General features: G+C 42.8%; 1 protein-coding gene across 1 annotated transcript; it reads right to left on the reverse strand.

The window, feature by feature from the left end:
- Positions 1–3,864: 3,864 nt before the first annotated feature.
- Positions 3,865–17,874, reverse strand: LOC111973698 (urea transporter 2). The gene is made up of 9 exons (XM_024001078.2): positions 17,780–17,874; positions 9,292–9,487; positions 8,496–8,685; positions 8,265–8,393; positions 7,571–7,763; positions 6,925–7,072; positions 6,669–6,803; positions 6,487–6,536; positions 3,865–4,482 (listed from the first exon to the last, which is right to left on the reverse strand). The coding sequence occupies exons 1-9, from the start codon at positions 17,801–17,803 to the stop codon at positions 4,087–4,089; spliced, it is 1,461 nt and encodes a 486-aa protein (XP_023856846.1). The 5' UTR covers positions 17,804–17,874; the 3' UTR covers positions 3,865–4,086.
- Between the last annotated feature and the right edge of the window lie 468 nt (positions 17,875–18,342).

Below are 18,342 nucleotides of genomic sequence, written 5' to 3' on the forward strand. Positions count from 1 at the left end.
GTGTTCTTGGGGACCTTCAATGCTGCAGAAATATTTTGGTACCCTTCCCCAGATCTATGCCTCGACACAGTCCTGTCTCGGAGCGCTACGGACAATTCCTTCAACCTCAGGGTTTGGTTTTTGCTCTGACATGCACTGTCAACTGTGGGACCTTATATAGACAGGTGTGTGCCTTTCCAAATCATGTCCAATCAATGGAATTTACCACAGGTGTACTCCAATTAAGTTGTAGAAACATCTCAAAGATGATCAATGGAAACAGGATGCACCTGAGCTCAATTTCGAGTCTCATAGCAAAGGTTCTGAATATTTCTGCTTTTTTCTTTTAAACATTTCTAAAAATCTGTTTTTCYCTTTGTCATTATGGGGTATTGTGTGTAGATTGCTGAGGATTTTTATTGAATCAATTTTAGAATAAGGCTGTAGCGTAACAATATGGAAAAGGTCAAGGGGTCTGAATACTATCCGAAGACACTGTATTTATTTATAGGGACAGTGAACATTAATCAACATCAATATTACAATAATGCAACATCCATGTAAATGTGTCTGGGATAGCCAAAAGCTAATTTGCACCAGTAGTCCCAGGGCAGGTAAGGGCAATTACACAGCCATAATACAAATACATMACATAATCAGTGCAGTTTCTCAAGTCTGTGGGGTATTGCGTTCCAGTATATTGTAGCTCTAACAGAGAAGGCGGATTGACCGAGTTTACTGTGTCGAAAATGGACAAAGCAGTTACTSCCCTTGTTATCCTGGAGGTGCTTTCCTTGAGCATGATATGTCAAAATATTGTAGAGGTGAAGGGGCAAGACCATGCAGGATCTGAAAGACAAGACGTGCATCTACATACTGCTTAAAGCTGTCCAGATTGAAAAAATGATGTATGTGAAAGATGTGACAATGGTGGTAGCGGTTTGATTTGTTATCAAAAATCGTAAGTGTTTGTTGAGTTATTGGTTTCAGAATAGTAGCTCTTGCTTGTGACCAACATGTGAGGCAATATCTCAGATGTGAGATCTAGCATGCATATATAGTTTGGCGGCCTCCAGGGGAAGATAAGGTCTTATAAACCTAAAGCTGGATAATCCAAACTTGAACGTGTTAACCACCTTRTTCACTTGTTTCTTAAATGTCAAGTTGGAGTCCAAAATGACGCCGAGATACCAGAAGATAGACACAACTTTCAGATTCTCCCTAATGACTGAACAGCTCTTTGGAAAGAATGAATGGTTTTCTTAAAGAAGTACATACAAACAGTCTTGTCAATATTTAAATGCAGGCAAGAATCAGTCATCCATTTAGAAACCGGTATCATAGCTTCAGTTAACTTGTTAACAACTTGTTTGTTTTTTGAGTGTACATACAGGACTGTATCATCTGCATGTTAACTTGTGGGCAAGCAAGTGGGAGATTGTTTATATAGATAGTAAARAGAAGGGGGCCTAATATTGACCCTTGTGGGACCCCAATGTTATTGTAAAGAGAGTCTGACTGAGTGTCCCCCAGACGAACCCTTTGGCTTCTATTATTCAGATAGGAATACATCCAACTAATGGCTTCCYTSGACACATTAAGGGAGGATAGTTTGGATAACAGGACCTCGTGATTCACAGTATCAAAGGCCATTCAAAAAGACTGCGCCGACTTCACCACTTATATCCAGTTTAGATTTAATACACTCCAYAAAATGGCAATTGGCTGTTTCGGTAGAATGGTTAGTTCTGAATCCAAATTGCATTTGATGTATGTATGGAGTTGCCCTGAATGAGGTGATCAGTCAGATGATCAGCCACCCTTGATAGCACTGGTAGAATACTTATAGGTCAGGAATTTTCCACCAGTGTTGGGTCACCAAATTTTAAAACATGACATTTTCATACACAACTGAATGCATTCAACCGAAATGTGTCTCAACCCAACCCCTTTCAACCAGAGAGCTGCGGGGGACTGCCTTAATCGACGTCATGCTCAAGAGCAGAAAGGCAGATTTTTCCACCTTGCCGGGTTGGGATTCAAACCAGTGACCTTTTGGTTACTGGCTCAATGCTCTTAACTGCTAGGCTACTTTAACCCTACAGCTACATGTTATATGTACCCAACTTCTTAGGGCTAGGCGTCCAGCTAGTGGGACAACTTCCAGTGAAACTGGAGSGCGTGCAATTCAAATAAATAATCATAAACATTTATTATGGATATTAAACATTTAGGTACATACAAGTGTCTTATATTGGTTGAAAGCTTACATTTTTGTTAATATAACTGCACTGTCCGATTTACAGTAGCCATTACAGCAAAAGCATCATGCCATGCGATTGTTTGAGGACGGCGCCCACATCAAAATATTTTTCCACCGGCACAGGTTTAATAAATTCAGAATAGCGAATAAATATTCACTTACCAAAGGGTCCCAGCTATAACATGTAGTGTTGATCTGTTAGATAAAATCCTTCTTTATATCCCAAAAAGTCAGTTTAGTTGGTGCCATCGATTTGAGTAATCCACTCGTTCAACATGCAGAGAAAGGAATCTGAAAATCTACCCCTAAACTTTGTTTCAACAAGTCAAAATACTTTTCTATTTACGCCTCAGATTCCCTAACATGTAAACAAACTATAATATGTCTTACAGAAAMAAGTATGTTCAATAGGAAACCGATTTTAGCAGGTCCATTCTGTCTTCATCTCTCGCGCATACACGAATTTCCAAGACTGTGTCCCTGTAATAAAACTCATATTTCTGATTCGTTTTGGAAGTTACAAGCCTGAAACCTTGAACATAGACTGCTGACACCCTGTGGAAGTCATAGGAATTGCACCCTGGGAGATAGAATTCAGATGCCCCTATACTTTCCATTGTAAGAGCATGGGCTCTCAAAAAAAATCTGCTTGGMTTTTCTTTGGAATTTCTACAAACTGCAAAGTGTTTTCTTTCCAATGGTACCAATTATATGCATATCCTGGCTTCAGGGCCTGAGCAACAGGCAGTTTACTTTGGGCACGTCATTCAGGCGGAAATTGAGAAAAAAGGGGCCTATTATTAAATTAAGAGTATTTGAACTGGTGAACTGCAACTTCCCTGCTGCACCCTAGCTCTTATCCAATTGATCATTCAATAATCAGGACAGAATCTTCTAGTACAGTAACTACAGTAATTATGCATTATGTAATGGCATGTTGAGAATGTGCTACCTTATACCATTATAAGGGTGTGCCAATGGGCTTGACCTCCATACATTCTTACAGTGCATACCACTATATGGGTAGTGTGTGTCCGAGGGTGGTGTGTGTCACTGTGTGTATGTCCCATGACTACTCGAAGATACATATGATGGTGGCATTTTCAAAGAGCAACAACCCTGAGCTTTTGTTAGAAAAATATACTTTTATTAGAATTCAAACCAAGCAAGTATGAAAGTACAAAGCTGTGGTAATATCCACTGTATAGCAGAGTTAGATATAATACCATACACTGGAATGACCTACTGTAGCCCTACCTGAGTGCTAGAGTTCTAGTTACCAGAGTGCTAGTTACCTGAGTGCTAGAGTTCTAGTTACCAGAGTGCTAGTTACCTGAGTGCTAGAGTTCTAGTTACCTGAGTGCTAGTTACCTGAGTGCTAGTTACCTGAGTGCTAGTTACCTGAGTGCTAGTTACCTGAGTGCTAGTTACCTGAGCTTCTATTTACATAGCTCTAGTTATGAGTGCTATTACCTGAGTGCTAGTTACCCTGAGCTCTAGTACCTAGCCTATCGGTGCAGTACGAGCTAGTTACTCTGAGCTCTAGTTACTGAAGTGCTAGTTACCGTGAGTGCTAGTTACCTGAGTGCTAGTTACCTGAGCTCTAGTTACCTGAGCTCTAGTTACCTGAGTGATAGTTACCTGAGTGCTAGTTACCTGAGCTCTAGTTACCTGAGCTTTGGGCATTTTTCAGAAGTAATAAACAAGATAAGTTACATACAGTATGTATAATGCTAAAACTAACACTTCATACACCGTCTACAAACACACACACCCATCTGTCCATCACCTGAGTCTCTGCTACTCTATCTACATAGTAAAACATCTGGAGTCTGTTGATGAGCTCAGACATTTTCTGCCATGCTGCTCATTTCACCCAAGGCCACCTCCATCATCTCTTCCTCCTGAATCATAATTTCATTCATCTGCTTGCCTTCCATCCCATCACCCTTCTCTTTCCCATCCATCCTCTCCATCCTCAGCACCTCTTTCTCGTTGCCTAGCAGCTCCTGCTCCTTTGCCCTCCACCTTTCCTCATCTCTTTTCTTCTCTTCCTCTCTTTCCTTCTCCTCTCTCTCCAGCTTCTCCTTCTTGCGGAGCTTCCAGAAGAAGCGCAGGTTCCTCTCGGGGTAGGCCACGTTAGCCAGCGGCAGCTTGAATATGGTGTTGGTTTCCGTGGTAAACAGAAGGAAGGTGAGGGCGGAGAGACAGAAGGGCCAGGTGCAGGCTGGCAGGCCAAACTGAACAAAGAGAGAGAGGGAGTCAGATTTCAGAGATTTCAATTTTTATTTGTCACATGCGCTGAATACAACTGGGGTAGACCTTGCCGTGAAACGCTTACTTACAAGAGTTAAGAAAATGTACTGGGCCATATGTACGACCCTCTGTAGTGCCTTACAGTCAGATATCGAGCAGTTGCCATACCAGGCGGCTATTCAACCAGTCAGGATGCTCTCGATGGTGCAGCTGTAGAACTTTTTGAGGATCTGAGGACCCATGCCAAATATTTTCTGTCTCCTGAGGGAGAATAGACATTGTCGTGCCCTCTTCACAACTGTCTTGGTGTGTTGGACCATGTCAGTTTGTTGGTTATGTGGACACCAAAGAACTTGAAGCTCTCGACCTGCTCCACTARAGCCCTGTTGATGTGAATGGCCAAAATCATCTCCTTTGTCTTGATCACGTTGAGGGAGAGTTTGTTGTCCTGGCACCACACTGTCAGGTCTCTGACCTCCTCCCTATAGGCTGTCTCATCGTAGTCGATGATCAGGCCTACCACCGTTGTGTCGTCGGCAACCTTACTGATGGTGTTGGAGTTTTGCTTGGCCACACAGTTGTGGGTGAACAGGGAGTATAGGAGGAGACTAAGCACGCACCCCTGAGGGGCCCCCGAGGATRKGCGTGGCAGATGTATTGTTGCCTTCCTTTACCAGCTGGGGGCGGCCCGTCAGGAAGTCCAGGATCCAGTTGCAGAGGGAGGTGTTTAGTCCCAGGGTCCTTAGCTTAGTAATGAGCTTTGAGGGCACTATGGTGTTGAATGCTGAGCTGTAGTCAATGAACAGCATTTTCACATAGGTGTTCCTTTTGTCCAGGTGGGAAAGGGCAGTGTGGAGTGCAATAGAGATTGCATCATCTGTGGATCTATTGGGATGGTATGTGAATTGGAGTGGGTTTCTGGGATGATGGTGTTGATGTGAGCTATGACCAGKCTTTCAAAGCATTTCATGGCTACAGACGTGAGTGCCACAGGTTGGTAGTCATTTAGGCAGGTTCCTTGGCATTCTTGGGCACAGGGATTATGGTGATCTGCTTGAAACATGTTGGTATTACAGACTTGGTCAGGGACAGGTTAAAAATGTCATTGAAGACACTTGCCAGTTGGTCCGCGCATGCTCTGAGTACACATCCTGGTAATACGTCTGGCCCTGTGGCCTTGTGAATGTTGACCTGTTTAAAGGTCTTACTCACATCGGCTACAGAGAGCGTGATCACACCGCTGGTGGGCTCTCAACGGATCAGCGGGTGCTCTCATGCATGCTTCAGTGTTGCTTGCCTCGAAGCGCGCATAGAAGTAATTTAGCTCATTTGGTAGGCTTGTGTCACTGGTTTGCTTGTTGCTGGGCTTCCCTTTGTAGTCCTTAAGAGTTTACAAGCCCTGCCACATCTGACGGGCATCAGAGCCGGTGTAGTAGGATTCAATCGTAGTCCTGTATTGACGCTTTGCCTGTTTGATGATACTCCTCAATGCCATCAGATGAATCACGGAACATATTCCAGTCTGTGCTAGCAAAACAGTCATGTAGCTTAGCATCTGCGTCATCTGACCACTTCCCTTATTGAGCGAGTCACTGGTACTTCCTGCTTTAGTTTTTGCTTGTAAGCAGGAATCAGGAGGATAGAATTATGGTCAGATTTGTCAAATGGAGGGCGAGGGAGAGCTTTGTATGCGTCTCTGTGTGTGAAGTAAAGGTGGTGTAGAGTTTTTGCCCTCTGGTTGCACATGTTACATGCTGGTAGAAATGAGGTAAAACGGATGTAAGTTTTCCTGCATTACAATCCCCGGCCACTAAGAGCGCCACCTCTGAATGAGCATTTTCTTGTTTGCTTATAGCCTTATATAGCTCGTTGAATGCGGTCTTAGTGTTTTTTCAAAATGTGTTTATGTGTRCCACATTGTGTGAATGAAATTAGGCTACTGTATAGATAACAGCATGATTGTCATATTCTCATAACATTGTACTTACTGTGGACATGACATTAGCGATGGCTGAGCCCAGATATGCACAGAAGAAAGCTGGTGAAGAAAAGGCACAGTCAAATTCAGTCATATTGCTACAGTACCACCCATCCAAACCTTTAAGGCCTTTAACCAGTCATGTGACACAGAGACAAGAGGTCACCAGTTGGCATTGCAGTGTGAACTCACCACAGGTGATTGCCAGCAGGTGTACCTGCCAGGTGAGAGCGTAGAACATCCCTCCAATAGCGATACAGGCTAGAACACAGTTATACCCCCACAGACCAAAGTAGATCGCCTCAAATGGAGCTGCCAGGGCCAGACCTTCAGGAAAAGAGCCCACACTGGAATTCACTCAGCTGAACGATACTGTCCACTTCAAATACCTAATCTGGAACACTCGTGTTGTGTGTAGTCTGGTGGTTATTTACGTGTGTGTGTCTACCTGAGACCATGCCGACTGCGGATCCAATGGTAGCGTGAGCACAGGTGATGGGAGAGGAAATTAAGAGAGAGACCATGAAGATTCCTCCTGTCCAGGGGTTATCACACCCATACACCTGGCCTATACCTACTGGCACTGCTGTGAACAGCTGAGGAGAGAGACAGAGAGGTGATCAGACTCGCGTGTGTGTGTGCATGCGTGTGTGGCCAGGGGCAGTCACGTCATCAAAACCCACAGGCACCATACCACAGATGATCTGAGTGACACAAACACGCCTTCTGACTCGCATATAAATCAGAATCGGACAGAAATAGTATGACAGTTGAAACCCTCAACGCATGCACAAGAATGTGTCCATCTTTTTTGTCATTTTGAAAAGGCGAAAGACATAGTTATCAGGGAAACTACATCTCAGTGTGTATGTGAACTATTTCTGGCAAGTGGCCATTCCAGATAGATGGGATTCCGAGAGTTACTGAATGACTCAGCCTGGAAGGTTCTAGAATACACCTGTACACACCTTCCTGAACACACTCACACAACCACACACCAGGCATTGACACAACACGCAGAAACAGTATACACACACACTCACTTTCTCTCTCACACACACGCACCCACATGTACACCCTGCTTTGTTTATTACCTTAGCTACGTCGACCTCGGCCCAGGTGATGTTGGCTAGTTCTGTGCGCGGCTGGATGAGGACTTGGGGGAAGTGGTGGTTGTAGTGGCCAGTAGCCACCATGTGGAGACATACCAGGATGTTGAAGGGAAGAGTGAACACTGGCAGATCCCAACGACTATTAATGGACGCCAACGCACTGGACACTATAGGGCTGGAGGAGAGGAGGTTAATGTATGCTGCTCTACCACAATGATACATAATAACCTCTAATCTCTACAGTAGTCACAAGTCACAGTCGAGGTCAAATCTAGTCAGGCATCGTCAAATCTTGTTTTTACCATGTGGGGGAAAGTTATTTCCCTGTCCGTTCTGAGAAATGGTGATTGTCACAAMTCTATTAGTGCACTGCAGATATGGCTCGATATGTGCCAGTAAGACAGGGCCATAATAACTGACATTAGTGAAAGTGGGTTAGACAAGGTAGAAAGGAAGTCATGAATGTCCTTTTGACCCGATGATGTGATGTAATAGAGGCAAAAAAGTGGGTCAGTTTGACGTCATGATGTGATTCTGATCTTAATGGGACAGATAGCCATCATTTCCTGGTACTGAAAAGATTACATTGTTCAAATGTTTGATTCACGTGCAAAACCTCATGAGATGGTGGTTATCAGGTCATCTGATGGGTGTCTGGTGGCACTATCTAACTCACCAGGTCATAGACATGACGATGTTGGGCAGTATGAGCCACCAGTACCAGTCTCCAGCGTTAGAGAACACGGCCATCAGCAGCCCCACCAAGATCCCATTGTAACCATACAGCCCCGCTGCAATCGCACCCCTAAAAGAGAGACAGACACACACAGTCAGAGATTGCATACGCACATGTTCACTCACGTGCACGCACATTCAGACACACGCACACACCTGGACACACACACACCTGCTCTGTTGCAGTATGAGGGCAGAGATGGTGGCGAAGAGTGTGCCCACGAAGCCGTTGAGAGCCCACCAGCGGTTCTGCAGGATCAGCCCAGCAAAGATCACTAGGCCACTCAGAGGATTGTTGACAAACATGACCTGGGCAGCACCACGGAGAACCCAGTCTAACAGCTGGAGCAGGAAGAACTGTTCTGGAGGGGGAGAATGGAGATGGGCAGCGGGTGAGGGAGAAAGAGAGAGTCAGGTTCATAAAAAAAAAAAGATATACGTTTCTTTGCACACAAAGCTATAGATAATCTGGTCATTGTATGCAGGTTTCTGTATTCTCACACACGTACATACAGTCCCCAACACAGGTCCTATTCGGGCTGTCAATTTGCAGAGAGATTTCAACAGAGCTGTATTGTATACTTTGCTGCATTGTCTAAAGATTATGAATGTCTTTTCTTTTTCGGTGTTGTCACAGTCCTTTTTGGGACGGTCCTGGGCTTGGGATGGTCTGGATGTGTTTTCTCTGCTCATGGACATTGCCATTGGACAAAGAGTCAGAACCACACACTGTACAGTAAAATATGGAATTGGAGTTCTAGTGTCTGTCTCTGTGTTGGATAATGACAAATGATGTATTTTCTTTGTTGTAAAAGCATTCTGTTGAATTCATTACCTCAAGGTATATGTTAAGTTATTTGAAAAATTACGTTTTTACTCAATGATTTGTCAATGTTTTTGACTAACTGTATATAAGATAACTTAGCCTATTTGGAGAAGTGCCATGTTCAAATATAATCCGTACTTACTTTTCATCCACTCTGCAAACACCTCCATGTCTCCTGAGATGTAGGACAGTAACAGTAGGAGCCGGGCTTTGGCCTTCTGCTGGCAGGTGGGGACTGCAGACTTCCTAGCTTCGGCGTTTTCCCCCTGGGCCTTCTTCTGCTCCCCGCCCCCTGACACCTCTGGATCTGTGTTGGCCATCAGTGGCTGCTGCTCTTTCTGCGTGGAGGAGAAGAACATAGAGTTAAACTTGCTGTAAACCTGGACCCAGACAAAGATCCAAGTCTATACAACTACTTCGACACAACATAGAAAACGTTCAACATGTACAAATATTATACTGAACAAAAATATAAACGCAACATGCAACAATTTCAAAGATTTTGCTGAGTTACAGTTCATACAAGGAAATTAGTCAATTGAAATTAATTAATTAAGTCCAAATCTATGGATTTCACATGACTGGGCAGGGGTTGCAGCCATGGGTGGGCCTGGGAGGGCATAGGTCCACAAACCCGGGAGCCAGGCCCACCCACTGGGGAGCCAGGCTCAGCCAATCAGAATGAGTTTTCCCCTACAAATGTAAACAAATTTGTGCACAACATTTTTGGACTAGTAACCGAAAGGTTGCAAGATCAAATCCCGAGCTGACAAGATACAAAATCTGTCCTTCTGCCCCTGAACAAGGCAGTTAATCCACCGTTCCAAAGCCATCATTGAAAATAAGAATTTGTTCTTAACTGACTTGCCTAGTTAAATAAAGGTAAAATAAAACAGTGATATGCTTACTTATGAGCCCATTCTCTACAGTGCAGAGATAAAAAGTAAGACAAATATTTGCTAAATAAAAAAAGGAAATAGTAGCACAGTAAAACAAGAAGTACCAGTACCAAGTCAATGTGCTGGGATACCAAGTAGTTGAGGTAATACAGGTAATACAGGATGTACACTACCGTTCAAAAGTTTGGGGTCACTCAGAAATGTCCTTGTTTTTGAAAGAAAAGCAAATTTTTTTGTCCATTAAAATAACATCAAATTGATCAGAAATACAGTGTAGACATTGTTAATGTTGTAAATGACTATTGCAGCTGGAAACGGCTGATTTTTAATGGAATATCTACATAGGCGTACAGAGGCTCATTATCAGCAACCATCACTCCTGTGTTCCAATGGCACGTTGTGTTAGCTAATCCAAGTTTATAATTTTAAAAGGGTAATTGATCATTAGAAAACCCTTTTGCAATTATGTTAGCACAGCTGAAAACTATTGTGCTGATTAAAGAAACAATAAAACTGGCCTTCTTTAGACTAGTTGAGTATCTGGAGCATCAGCATTTGTGGGTTCGATTACAGGCTCAGAATGGCCAAAAACAAATAACTTTCTTCTGAAACTCTTCAGTCTATTCTTGTCCTGAGAAATGAAGGCTATTCCATGCGAGAAATTGCCAGGAAACTGAAGATCTCGTACAACGCTGTGTACTACTCTCTTCACAGAACAGTACAAACTGGCTGTACATGTTCTCTCTAATTTATTTTCCACAATGAGCAAATTTCAGGTCTGCTGAGTGCAAATTTAAACTTGTGAAAATTCTGTGCAACTTCCAGCTCGCATTTACTATGAACACCGAAGATCTACCCGCTTTCAGTTTTAACAGTGGCCAAGAAGGCTACTGTGGCTATTTTTATCATAATGTAGGCCTACCAAAGGGGCCTACCATCAAAACAATGGAGAAACATTAAAATAGCTGTTCTATCATTCAGCCTACAGTAGCAGCCAATGTGTGGTGTTCAATGTATGGCTACATTCCATGAGACTTAAAAAAAAAAAATGCAGGGCTTGATATAACCTGTTTATCATCTTGTCCTTCAGATAAGGAGGTGACTGAAAATGTTATTGTGTTGTTTTATGCAAACAAAAGCATTATTCTTCCCATACCATTGTTACAGAGAATCAGACAAATTATGCTACCCTCTGTCTACTGGCTACTTCGCTTATTCAAGCCTGTCTCAAAATACAACACTGACCCTTTAAGACAAAAAAAGCTCTTTACCTGACTTGCTTTTAAAAAAAGATGTCTAGAAATGTACACATGCTATACTCTTGTAGGAAGCAATCACTCCCCGATTTCTGACTACAAATGATCTATAACTGGGATAATAACTCACTAACTAGCAAAAGATGTGAACAAAATGTGCATAAGTGGCTACATTCAGCTCTTGCTTTGATCCCACAACAAGCACATCTACTCAGGACCACAGCTGTAAACACAGTCCAGTTTGAATTAAATGGCACAGATCATCCATACATGGCAATGGTCATATACAGTGCATTCGGAAAGTATTCAGACCCTTTAACCTTTTCCACATTTTGTTAAGTCACAGCCTTATTCTAAAATGGATTAAATAGTTTTTGTTCCTCATCTATCTACAGTTGAAGTCGGAAGTTTACATACACCTTAGCCAAATACATTTAAACTCAGTTTTTCACAATTCCTGACATTTAATTCTAGTAAAAAATCCCTGTCTTAGGTCAGTTAGGATCACCACTTTATTTTAAGAATGTGAAATGTCAGAATAATAGTAGAGAGAATGATTTACTCAAACAATTACACTCAAACAATTTCAAGGCAATGCTACCAAATACTAATTAACTTGGGTCAAACGTTTTTGGGTAGCCTTCCACAAATTTCCCACAATAAGTTGGGTGAACTTTGCCCCATTCCTCCTGACAGAGCTGGTGGAACTGAATCAGGTTTGTAGGCCTCCCTGCTCGTGTACGCTTTTTCAGTTCTGCCCACAAATTCTCTATAGGATTGAGGTCAGGGCTTTGTGATGGCCACTCCAATACCTTGACTTTGTTGCCCTTAAGCCATTTTGCCACAACTTTGGAAGTATGCTTGGGGTCATTGTCCATTTGGAAGACCCATTTGCGACCAAGCTTTAACCTCCTGACTGATGTCTTGAGATGCTGCCTCAATATATCCACATAATTGTCCTTCCTCATGATGATATCTATTTTGTGAAGGGCACCAGTCCGTCCTGCAGCAAAGCACCCCCACAACATGATGCTGCCACCCCCGTGCTTCAAGGTTGGGATGGTGTTCTTCGGCTTGCAATCCTCCCCCTTTTTCCTCCAAACATAATGATGGTCATTATGGCCAAACAGTTCAAATTCTGTTTCATCAGACCAGAGGACATTTCTCCAAGAAGTACGCTCTTTGTCCCAATGTGCAGTTGCAAACCGTAGTCTGTCTTTTTTATGACGGTTTTGGAGCAGTGGATTCTTCCCTGCTGAACAGCCTTTCAGGTTATGTCGATATAGGACTCGTTTTACTGTGGATATAGATACTTTTGTACTTGTTTCCTCCAGCATCTTCCCAATGTCCTTTGCTGTTGTTCTGGGATAGATTTTTCGCACCAAAGTYCGTTCAGCTCTAGGAGACAGAACGCGTCTCCTTCCTGAGCGGTATGACGGCTGCGTGGTCCCATGGTATTTATACTTGCGCACTATTGTTTGTACAGATGAACATGGTACCTTCAGGCGTTTGGAAATTGCTCCCAAGGATAAACCAGACTTGTGGAGGTCTACAATTTTTTTTCTGAGGTCTTGGCTGATTTCTTTTGATTTTCCCATGATGTCAAGCAAAGAGGCACTGAGTTTGAAGGTAGGTCTTGAAATACATCCACAGGTACACCTCCAATTGACTCAAATGATGTCAATTAGCCTATCAGAAGCTTCTAAAGCCATGACATCATTTTCTGGAATTTTCCAAGCTGTTTAAAGGCAGAGTCAAATTAGTGTATGTAAACTTCTGACCCACAGGAATTGTGATACAGTGAATTATAAATGCAATAATCTGTCTGTAAACAGTTGTTGGAAAAATTACTTGTGTCATGCACAAAGTAGATGTCCTAACCGACTTGACAAAACTATAGTTTGTTAACAAGACATTTGTAGAGTGGTTGAAAAACGAGTTTTAATGACTCCAACCTAAGTGTATGTAAACTTCCGTCTTCAACTGTACACACAATACCCCATAATCTCAAAGCAATAACAGGTTTTTAGACATTTTTGCAAATGTATTAAAAATAAAACACGGAAATATCACATTTACATAAGTATTCAYACCGTATACTCAGTACTTTGTTGAAGCACCTTTGGCAGCGATTACAGACTCAAGTCTTCTTGGGTATGTCGCTACAGACTTGACACACCTGTATTTGGGCAGCGTCACTGCACAGCTATTTTCAGTTTTTTTCCAGACATGTTCGACTGTGTGCTTAGGGTTGTTGTCCTGTTGGAAGGGAAACCTTCACCCCACTCTGAGGTCCTGAGCACTCTGGAGCAGGTTTTCATCAAGGATCTCTCTGTACTTTGCTCCGTTCATCTTTCCCTCAATCCCGACTAGTCTTCCAGTCCCTGCCGCTGAAAATCATCCCCACAGCATGATGCTGCCACCACCATACTTCACCATAGGGATGGTGCCAGGTTTCCTCCAGATCTGACGCTTGGCATTCAGGCCAAAGAGTTCAATCTTGGTTTTATCAGACCAGAGAATCTTGTTTCCCAGTCCTTTAGGTGCCTTTTGGCAAAATCCAAGCAGGCTGTCATGTGCCTTTTACTGAGGAGTGGCTCCGCATGGCCAGTCTACCATAAAGGTCTTGTTGGTGGAGTGCTGCAGAGATGGTTGTCCTTCTGGAAAGTTCTCCCATCTCCACAGAGGAATTCTGGAGCTCTGTCAGAGTGACCATCGGGTTCTTGGTCACCTCCCTGACCAAGGCCCTTCTCCCCATATTGCTCAGTTTGCCGTCAGAGTTTGGTGGTTCTAAACTTCTTCCATTTAAGAATGATGGAGGCCATTGTGTTCTTGGGGACCTTCAAAGCTGCATTTTTTGGTACCGTTCCCCAGATCTGTGCCTCGACACAATCCTGTCTCGGATCTCTATGGACAATTCCTTCGACCTRGGCTTGGTTTTTGCTCTGACATGCACTGTCAACTGTGGGACCTTAAACAATGGCCACTCTTTAAGGTGAGGTACTGATAACAGAACAGAACAAAATGTTGGTTATAATATAAATCTCACTGCAAATGAGAACTGTGTGACTGTGTGACTTWCATTCATGTTCATTCATGTAAAAAGTGTTTTCAGCCGACAATACAATTTCTAGTTCACTTAACTTTGGGGGAGAGAAAAGTTCTGCTAACATGCATTCTTAAGTTATCTCAAAAGTTGAGTGAACTAGAAATGATTTTGCAGCTGGTTAACTTGATCTTTTTAAACTTTTTATTTCAAGTCCTCCTAATTTAACTATGTAAGAATATCCTCAGCTGAACTATTTAAACTCCATGGACTCAAACCCAGGTCCAGCGACTGTCCCCTTGGTCATTACGCCAAGAGATACAAAGTTGGATTACGCCAAGAGATACAAAATTGGATTACCGATAAAATAGCTGTTTGCTCAATTATGGAATTATTATGTTATTGACAGATGGCTGTTAAATTTTTTGGGGGTTGAGAGCAGACCGTGGGTTCTTACAAATTTGCTCTGACTAACCACACCAGATAAACAGGTAAAACAATCTCACTAATGGTTTGATCAAATCCACTTCACGTTTTGATATATCTGGGTTAATGCATCATATTTCAGCCTCTAAAAAATGTTTTAAGTTGTAAACTGGTTCCTGACAAGTAAATTGATAAAAAATAAAGTTAAATACATCTTGCCGAAACGCACACTGGGTAATATGTTAATGAGACACGTATTTAYGCCAATACAGTATTTTACTTTGCGGATCTCAGCAAACTGAACTCAGCTATTTCTGTTGTTATGACAAACTTACCGTTCAGTTTCACTATTTCAGTTCACTCAACATTGTTTTATTAATTCGGTTCGTGGAGTATTCCACACCAGCTCAACAACTTCCCATTTTTAAGTCCAGCCAACTTAGATATTTACGCTGAATTGACTTTTTATATGTTGAATTTGTTTTACAGTGCAGCACCTACACCAATTAGTGGTGTACTATTATATAATAATATTTTGGGGGGATGTTTTTTAACATTACTTTTCTTCTGTAGGATATTCCCAAGAATATCTCCAGTTTCTATAGTGCCTTAACGCAAGAACTTCCATCCGTATTCCAGTCAAAGGTAAGCCAGGCCATAGACGGGTCTTTGTGTGTCATAATCATAATGATATCATCAATCGAGAGCTCAAGTTCCACGGTGTCCACATCACTAAGGACCTATCATGGTCCAAACACACAGGAAGAGTGTACGACAACACCTCTTCCCCCTCTGGAGGCTGACAGATTTGGCATGGGCCCTCAGATCCTCCAAAAGTTCTACAGCTGAGAGCATGTTGACTGGCTGCATCACTGTGTGGTATGAAAACTGCTCAGCATCCAACTACAAGGCGCTAGAGAGGGTAGTGCGTACGGCCCAGTACATCACTGGGACCGAACTCCTACCTGTATACCAGGCGGTGTCAGAGTAAGGCACTAAAAAAGGTCAAAGACTCCAACCACCCAAGTCATAGACTCTCTCTGCTATTGCAAAGCAAGTGGTCCCAGAGTGCCAAGTCTGTGACCAAAAGGCACCTGAACAGCTTCTACCCCCAAGCCATAAGAGTGCTGAACAGTTAATCAGATGGCTACCCGGACAATTTACATTGACCCACCTTTATAATTTATTTCTTTATCTTAATTGTTTTACACTTTGCACTGGCTCTATGCACACGCACTAGACTATATGCACACACTCACACATACTACACTTTACATATGCTGCTACTCTGTTCATTATTTCCTGATTGCCTAGTCACTTTACCCCAACCCACATACAATGTTCCCTGTAAGCTGTAMYTGTGTGAGGGTTCGCAGTAGCCTGAGACTGCCTAGCAGCTCCCCAGGACTGCCATGCAGAGCGCAGAAGAAATATCAGTGAGAGAAGCACAGGATTGAACTTCAAGTTTTCCCTGTTAGTTAACACTTAACACTATCAACGTTTCCCTTTACTGTGGCAATTGTGATAGAATCAAGGCAATATTAGCCACTTTCAATACATCATACCGAAAACAAAACTATATACATGTATATGCAATATTTTTTTTTCCTTCAAGCCAAGAGATTGAAGGAATTGTCCATAGAGATCCGAGACAGGATTTTGTCGAGGCACAGATCTGGGGAAGGGTACCAAAAAATGCAGCATTGAAGGTCCCCAAGAACACAGTGGCCTCCATAATTCTTAAATGGAAGAAGTTTGGAACCACCAAAACTGTGACGCCAAACTGAGCAATGTGGGGAGAAGGGCCTTGGTCAGGGAGGTGACCAAGAACCCGATGGTCACTCTGACAGAGCTCCAGAATTCCTCTGTGGAGATGGGAGAACTTTCCAGAAGGACAACCATCTCTGCAGCACTCCACCAATAAGGTCTTTATGGTAGACTGGCCATGCGGAGCCACTCCTCAGTAAAAGGCACATGACAGCCTGCTTGGATTTTGCCAAAAGGCACCTAAAGGACTCTGACCAAGGAGTCTCTGGTCTGATAAAACCAAGATTGAAGTCTTTGGCCTTAATGCCAAGCGTCACGTCTGGAGGAAACCTGGCACCATCCCTACGGTGAAGCATGTTGGTGGCAGCATCATGCTGTGGGGATGTTTTTCAGCGGCAGGGACTGGAAGACTAGTCGGGATCGAGGGAAAGATGAACGGAGCAAAGTACAGAGAGATCCTTGGTGAAAACCTGCTCCAGAGCGCTCAGGACGTCAGATTGGTCAACAACCCTAAGCACACATTCAAACATGTCTGGAAAAAACTGAAAATAGCTGTGCAGTGATGCTCCCCATCAAACATGACAGAGCTTGAGAGGATCTGCAGAGAAGAGTGGGAGAAATTCCCCAAATACAGGTGACCCAAACGTGTAGCGACATACCCAAGAGCAGCTCCCCAGGACTGCCATGCAGAGCGCAGAAGAAATATCAGTGAGAGAAGCACAGGATTGAACTTCAAGTTTTACCTGTTAGTTAACACTTAACACTATCAACATTTCCCTTTAATGTGGCAATTGTGAGAGAATCAAGGCAATATTAGCCACTTTCAATACATCATACCGAAACAAAACTATGCAAGATATTTTTTTGTAGTCAGAACCCAGGACTCTATTGGACTCTATTGCTCACGACTCTGTTGTGCACGAGACCATATCCTACACAGACCATACGGCACAGCCAATCAGAGCTGCAGTAGACCAATATAGACCCTTGACATACAATGCATTCGGAAAGTGTTCATACCCTATATAAGGTGGCCATTGTTGCCATTGTTTATGTCTTTATAATGTTACCATTTAACATTATCCTTATATAATACTATCTACGTAGGATGAATTATTGGCATGTCCAACCGTCCCATTTTTTACACAGATCTGTGCCCTTTTGCACTACAAAAATGTTGCCTCCATTTAGACAGAAAGGAAACGAGAAGAATGAGTAGTGCAGTGTGTGTCCTACCTTTGTGTGATGTGGTCCAGGCATATATGTTTCCAGTAGGGCAAGGTGCTGTGTGTGGCAGCTGCTCTGAAGCTCTGCTGTAGCAGGGCTCCCACCACTGTTTTTATACCTCACAACATTGCTACACTCCTCCTCTGATGAACAAGAATGAAAAAGTTCAACCATGCGCAACTTAACTTTGATATGGAATGTGTGTGTGAGAGAGAGATGGCCTTGACCTATGGGTGTTCTATCAGCAGGTCCTGTCCATTAGCCAGCCACACAACTGTTAGCATCTTGATTTTTGACCTGTGAGAGATTTACCCTATAGAGAGTTTTATCATTTTCCAGTGTTTGAATAAAACTTGACATGCACAATTCATTTTTTTTTTGTTTCATCCAATGGCAGATTGTGAGCATGTTTAAAAATGTGTCACTCTTGCAATTTCATTATCCTTATATATAGGACAAATGATCTGTCATGTTCGTCGTATACATAATGAGCGGACCAAGGCGCCGCGTGAGTAGAGTTCCACATATTTATTAAAGTGAACCTTCAAAAAACAACAAAGAATAAACTAACG

Source organism: Salvelinus sp. IW2-2015, linkage group LG15 (genome assembly GCF_002910315.2).
Source record: "Salvelinus sp. IW2-2015 linkage group LG15, ASM291031v2, whole genome shotgun sequence".
In the NCBI taxonomy this organism is placed as follows: Eukaryota; Metazoa; Chordata; class Actinopteri; order Salmoniformes; family Salmonidae; genus Salvelinus; species Salvelinus sp. IW2-2015.

What these genes read in the sequence shown, in the direction of transcription:
- LOC111973698 (XM_024001078.2), bottom strand. Translation starts at nt 17,803, where the DNA reads ATGCCTGGACCACATCACACAAAG. An exon ending in GTTTGCAGAGTGGATGAAAA is followed by an intron (nt 8,686 to 9,291) that starts GTAAGTACGGAT and finishes CTCCCCCTCCAG; the next exon opens with AACAGTTCTTCCTGCTCCAG. An exon ending in CGCAGTCGGCATGGTCTCAG is followed by an intron (nt 6,804 to 6,924) that starts GTAGACACACAC and finishes CTTTTCCTGAAG; the next exon opens with GTCTGGCCCTGGCAGCTCCA.